This window comes from Megalops cyprinoides, chromosome 3 (assembly GCF_013368585.1).
Source record: "Megalops cyprinoides isolate fMegCyp1 chromosome 3, fMegCyp1.pri, whole genome shotgun sequence".
Classification (NCBI taxonomy): Eukaryota; Metazoa; Chordata; class Actinopteri; order Elopiformes; family Megalopidae; genus Megalops; species Megalops cyprinoides.
Genome location: NC_050585.1, coordinates 21,175,738 through 21,182,566, shown reverse-complemented (window position 1 = coordinate 21,182,566; position 6,829 = coordinate 21,175,738). Strand labels below are relative to the sequence as shown.

Here is a 6,829-nt window from a genome sequence, read left to right as displayed (position 1 = left end):
AGAATAATCACTGTCTTTATTGAACCAATCTATTTAGATTTTCATATAGTTCTAGGAGTGCTAATTTTATAAAGACAGGCGGAAACCCCCTTCAGGGCTAATGCACATATTCTGTTCCCTTTTCGTTGCAATGCTGTTCTTTCCTGTGCTGTGTTTTGGCCACTAGAGGGGGGTCCGCACGCACGTATTGCATTGGGTTTGCATGCAGAGAGAAGCTTCGGGCACTTTCTCTTCCCGAACAGCAAATCGAAAATCATTTCCCCAATCATTTATGTGAAAATTGGATTTCGTTGGAAATACAGAGTGACATAATGTAGGCCTATTTACATTTAGGTACGATTTCATCCAGAAAAATGGTCGAATCCTGTTTTCGAGGAGCTGTTAGCCGGTTAATCTGTTAAGTGAAGCTTTAGCACATTCGAAACAAGAGTGTCAGCAATCTTTTTCTTAAAATATAACAATAGGTCTACATACAATTAATAGAAAGTGGACATTAGATTTAGCATTATAATATTTTAACAAATTATGCCGTATGAGTTATTAACATATATCACAAAGTTGATGTTGGTTATTTCTTAAGTTGTATATTATTACATGTAAAATAATATTGGAATTTTTTTTTATAATGTAATTTGGGTGGGTGAGTAGGGAATCCCATGTGCTAATGCCATTATCTGTAAACAATGTTCACTCGACAAATTTAACCGAGCATAGGGTAGCCCGTGAAAAGAAATCATTCCTCAGTATGTGAAAGTCATTCTGTCACATGGTTGACTAACGTACTACCATAAATACTTGTGTAATTTACCCAGAGCGGGGCTCCCAGGCGGCTCTGTGGCGCAATGGATAGCGCATTGGACTTCTAGACGGTGGCAAAGTGGAGTCATTCAAAGGTTGTGGGTTCGAGTCCCACCAGAGTCGAGGTGTTTTGCTTGAACGAGTTTTCTGCTCGAATCTGGCACCACGTCTTCGATCGGACTTACTGCAGCTACATGTCGATAGTATAGCCTGTAAACGCACCTTTTTTCATTGATCAGGAAACTAAACGTTTTCGAATTTGAGAACAAAAATAGCAAAACATTTAAATATCAAACATAAACGTCGAAGAATGTCCTTCTGAATCGAATACAGCGTATCTCGGGTGTTCTGCAATCCGTGAGTTCTCATTCTCTGGCTGTAGCGGAGGGTAGCTCAGGCTACTTGTGTGCCCTACAACAGCCTACCCGCTGCCAGAAAATACTGAAATATTAGTCATTTATTCTTTTTAATATTTGATTTATTCATGCTGAAAATGCAAAAACGTTTTTGACCTCGTTTTAGTCTTCGTAGGAACAGGGGAAGAGAGGAAGAGTTCTTGTTCATGTAGGATTTCCTTTGGTCCAGGGATGTGTGAAGCGTCACTTGAGATATATTTAACTAAAAAAAAGTAGTCTGTATATGAAAAATCATAGTCATTTTGCTGTGCATTTTGTAGTGCTTTAAAGATTTTTAAACATTTTGGCAGTCTGGACATAACATTTAACTGAAATCTGCTGAAACCTACCCAGACCTCCGCAGCACGTGGACGGTTGTTAAAGACAGCCGAGGATATACACAAAGCTCTTAGCCGGCTCTGTGATGTAACACCGACATACAGCAGAAGCAATAAAGCTTACAGCTATGTTTTAATGTGGCTCATGACAACAGAACACGGTGCATTGCTTAAATCATTTGTCTACCAATAGTTGTTTAAGTCTCCCATCACAAGGGGTATGAAGCATGTAATATTGCATAATGCACACGTTATTTGGTCGTTATACAACTCCTATGTAGTTCTTATATTGTGCATATGTTGCGAGGGTGCAGTTAATCCATACTGTTACCACATAGGGCTAGTCAATCAAATTGTTTATTTTATATTTTGCAAAAAACACATTTTTGGGTTTGAAACAAGTAATCTGTATGCCATGTGTTTGTGATATTATCACAGATTACTTTCAGGTATTTTGGACACAAGAATTGTAGGACAAGACATTACAGTTTGTCATTGTGTTAATTACCATTTTCACATTGACCTCTGTGTCACTGTTTTCCACCTGGCCAGGAAGCCATGTTGACTTGTGGATGTGGAGACAATATCTCTCTCACACACACACACACACACACACACACACAAATAAATCCTGCACAGGAGAAACTCAAGATTATAAAATATAGAAATTTATTGAAAGTATATTACAATGTATTTACAGGATTCCTCTACAAAATATATAATATATATACATTTATAAATCTGACATGTTGTATTTACAATATAGGCAAGAATAATCAAAGACAGTTTACTGTTTAAGTCACAGAGGCAGGAAGACAAAAGGAGGGAAGAGCAAAGACAAAGAGGATGAATGTGAAAGAATGCTGGCACTCTGTACAGAACAGTAAAGAAGACAGAGCCCTGGTCTCCAGACCTCTTTTCAGTGGGGTCTCCTCAATGGCTGGATCCCTGGCAGTGGCTCACAGGAAGTAATGCACAGATTTAATGCAGTGCCTCCCTGCTCCTCTGCCACTGTCACGCTAAAGCTGTAACCACAGCACTGGTTTTCCCTCCTCCTGCTTCAGGCCGTCACGGTCCCTCAGATCCGGCTGCGTCTCCTTTCCAGTCACGGTCCCTCCCGATGGAGCGTTCTGCTCATTTTCCCAAACAGACAGCATGGCCACGATTATTAAATGGCTGGTTGTAAAGTAGTGTCCTCGCTCCCTGTGTTCAGTATCAAGACCAAGGCCTCCAGATTGGCTGGGTTGGGGAATGAAATAATGATCGCCTCAGAGCTCCCCTCTGCCCTCTCTTGGCGGGAGAGAATACTGCAGGGGCTGAGGGGCGATGAGGGGTGGGTGGGCTAGTTGAAGGAAGGGGCGGGGCTCCGAGGAAAGGGACTGAGGGACATTGGCTGGGGGGGGCCGGTGTTGGCTGAGGGGAGGTACAGGGCACAGAGGAGGACGAATCACATGAGAGAGGGGAGATGTTGGGAGGGAAGGGGAAGTGGCAGGGGACAGAGAGGTATGGAGGAGGGGTGCTGAGGGGAAGGGAGGAGCTGGTGTAAGAGGGAGAGGGGGGCGGAGAAAGAGAATAAGGCGGTGAAAGGTAGGGATGTGTGAGGGACTGGCTGGTGGGGGGGTGGTGCAGCACCACAGATTTTTGGTACAGAGAGAGGGGGGTGTGAGTGTATGAGATGGAGTCTGGTCTGCTGTGGCCAGGATGTCCCAGTGCAGAGCTTTGGCCTCCACTCTGCACACTGTCCCGGTAAAACGCCACCTCTGCGGTGGGGAATAGCTGCTGTGTGTCCTCTAGGGTGTGGGGGCTCTGGGGCTCCAGGTAGTGCTTCAGGCCCTGGAGAAAGCTATCCCTCTTGGACGGGTTGACGCAGTCCATGAAGCTAGCAAGGCGGGAGACACACTGCTGGAACCCTGCCATGTAGAGGGGGTTGGGAACTGGGAGTGCCTGCTCAGAACTGGGCTCCACAGGGGGTTTCTGCTGAGAGCTCTGAGCTAGCGGTCCACTAAGGCTGGGCTGAGCGTGCGTCACTGCATCTGTGAGAGAGAGAGAGAGAGAGAGAGAAAGAGGGGACAGCAAAGAATGAGAGGGGGGAAAGGGAAGGAGAGAGGCAGAGGGAGAGGAGGGAGAGGGGAGGGAGAGGGAGAGAGAAAGGGAAAGAAGGGGAAGTGAGGAAGAAAGATAAACAGAGGGAGAGACAGCATAAAGGGGAGAGGGAGGAATAGGGTGAGGGGTGGGAGAAGCACAGAGAAGGACAGAAAGAAGAGAAGAGGAGTGATGGGTCAAGAAACAAAGAGGGAGGGCAGGAAAAGGAGGAGACAAGGCAGCGAGAGAAACCGATGAACAGAGGGAAGAAAGAGAAGGAGGGGAATAAAGAGAACAGTGATGAGAGAGGAGTGAGAAGAGAAAAAGATGGAATGGTAGCACAGAGGAAAGAAGTGTTGTGAGGAAGACACAACACCAGGGGGCAATAAAGAGAAAGACCCATAGAGTACAGAGATAGAAAGACAGTACATTGTTGGAGGTTGGAGAGCCAGTGGAGAAAAGGAGAAAGAAACAGACACACAAAGAAAAGAGGAAGATACATTAGGACTGTTTTCAAAAAGTCACCTACACCATATACTAATAAATATTAACTGCAGCTGCATGCAAACTTGTGCTCTTGTGCTTACACACACAAAAACACATATGTAAAAACACGCTCACACACACACTAGCCTGCTGACAGCCTCACACAGACATTCTTTCTCTCTCACACACACAAACACACACACAAACAAGTACCTCCTCTCTTTGTTCTTTTCCTGATGTACTCCACAGTGAGCTCCAGGATCTCAGCTTTCTCCAGCTTTGGGTTCTGCAGCCTCTGTAACAGGAAGACGAGTGAATATAAGTGCAATCTCAATGCAAGTGGAATGGGGCCAATTTAGGGTCTAAACTAATAGATAATAAACTACACTTTGTTTAAAGTCACACATATACAGAAGATTTCATATGCAGAGCATCATTTAAACAATAACCTGGATCAGATTCATACAGTACACCCAATGCTCTCAAAGTACAAGCTCAGTCTAGTTATTAACATAAACTCAGGCTTCCACAAACAGTAATGAATGCTAAAGAGCAAACACCATTCACAAAGCGACTTCATGCCATCATATGTGCATGAGAACAGCTTAAGGACAGTGAAACAGACACAGAGACACTGTCTCGTAGCACACGGGCCTGCACCTCACCAGTTGTCCAGAATTACAAGCAAAGCAGACAAATACTAACCGTGTCCAGCGTGTTGCTCAGCAGCAATGTTCTCAGCTCATCCAAGCTCTGGTTTATCCTGTCTCTTCTTTTTTTCTCTACCATTGGCTTCAGGGCCTGCAATGGGACACATCAAGTGTTAGAAAAAGACACAACTTACACACGCACTTTCAAATTGTGAAATTAAATGGACCCAGCTAATGGAAGGAAGCATAGGGAGCCTTTGTGAATTCTGCAGTGGCTAAAATGAATGAAAATGTTATGCAGACTTTCATTGTGATGAATCTGTTCAAAATGGGGAATGAGCTGAATCAATGAATCAATGGGCAATCCTGACATGATTGTGTATCCATAAAAAGTGAAACTGAAAAGTGGACATATTAAATGGCATTAAACGTTTGTATGAATCTAGATAAAGCAGTGGTTTATGGAATATTTTCTAAAGTATTTGTTGCACTAAAATGATAAACCCATTTTCTGTAAAGCCCCTTGGGTTCTAAACGTTTCCAAAGCAGAAGCACACATTATAAAGTGGTAATTCCATGATAATTCTAATGTTGAACTCAAAAAAGCAAAAAGAACTCTAATAATTTATGTCATCTGTGAATAAAAAAGTTTCAAGTTATTTTTGAAGTTTGAATGAGGACTTACTCTTTTTATCCCTCTGGAATTGTCTTTTCTGGAGTTCATCATGTAGTAGTATGTGAATCAATCGGACGATGTATCTGAGCAAAAAAATTAAATAATTCGTTTACAGCACCGTTTCCAAGATCCTTGTGCCTGAAATAATCATGGGAAAGACCGTATCCACAAAGCGAGGAAGATGAAAATACCTAAGGGGCTCAAGCTCCCATATATATATATGTATGCCACTGACATACAGACATGCCATTGGTTGAGAGGTGACAGTGACGTCTTCTACCGTATGTTCACAGCTTTCTTGAAACCTCCACCGTTACCAGCAGGAGAAGTGTTAATGTGCATGTAGATTAGGTTGGACTCGAAAAGAAGAAAACATATGAAAAATCGTAACAAGTCAGCTGTCCACTATTGTTTCTTATTTTACTCGTCTCCCACATGACCACACAAAGGTCATGATGAGATTCACCAACCTTTTCACGTAATTTCCACGGAAATCTAAGAATCGTATGTATTGGCCTAGGCTCTATGTATAATTTTAGTACTAGGTAGGCCAAGTAATCCTTGATTTTAGTTAAAAGAGCTATCATAGTTTATCCATCATAAAAGTGTAATGTAGTCTACCCTTGCGGTCATTTTGTCCACACGTTCAATGTAACTCATTAACTGTAACTGTAATCTAGAGACAACCGTAAAGCAATAATACTATTATTCTTTTATTGAGATCTTCAATCGACCAGAGAAAACAATTATTCCTGTTATCTAAATCTGCAAACCACTTTTTTAGTTTGGGGGGAGGAGAAGGCGGGGGGCCAACACCTTTTGGATCCACAAATTCTACTTGACACCTTAGCTGTTGCGGAGTTTGGCCACGCGCATATCGCACCTGCTCGAGAAAATGAGTGAAAGATCAATGCCCTTCAAACACTACCACAAATGCGTGCGCCTTCGGAAAAATGTTTCGCACCTTTCCCTCGTGTCTCACAGTGACTTTCGCGTGGCACAAATATGGTTACATCGATGTGAACAAAATAATTGCGCTTAAATTCCATTCCATGCTTCGCGGTTCATATCGGTGAATTAAATGTGTGCGTGTGTGTGTGCGCGCGCGCGTTTGCGTGTGCGTGTGTTAAATATGGTTTCCTTGCAATACATTTAGGCTCATCAACTAAGCTCTCTGACAGTTGTCATCAGGGCATCCAGCTCTGTCTGCGAAATACGGTGTGTTCGATGCTTTTCATTCATGAGAGGCAGACATATAAAAGTCGAAAATGGTGTGTTAAGTATAAAAAAGCACCGTTGATATTAACAGCCTATATGTCCCCTCTGTGTAAATGAAAATGAATCACTGGTCGTCTCCGCGTGGGAACACCAGGATTTTCTCGTGGGAACGGAGATGCAGTGTCG

General features: G+C 43.1%; 1 protein-coding gene and 1 non-coding gene across 2 annotated transcripts; one reads left to right on the top strand and one right to left on the bottom strand.

Annotated features, from left to right (window-relative positions):
* The first annotated feature begins 828 nt into the window (after positions 1-828).
* On the top strand, positions 829-921 carry trnar-ucu. Its single transcript has 2 exons — positions 829-865; positions 886-921. It is a non-coding gene; the product is annotated as a tRNA-Arg (tRNA).
* Positions 922-2,746: 1,825 nt separating this feature from the next.
* On the bottom strand, positions 2,747-6,058 carry her1 (hairy-related 1). The gene is made up of 4 exons (XM_036523755.1): positions 6,047-6,058; positions 4,805-4,900; positions 4,313-4,394; positions 2,747-3,564 (listed from the first exon to the last, which is right to left on the bottom strand). Exons 1-4 carry the CDS (start codon positions 6,056-6,058, stop codon positions 2,747-2,749), a joined length of 1,008 nt encoding a protein of 335 aa, XP_036379648.1.
* Between the last annotated feature and the right edge of the window lie 771 nt (positions 6,059-6,829).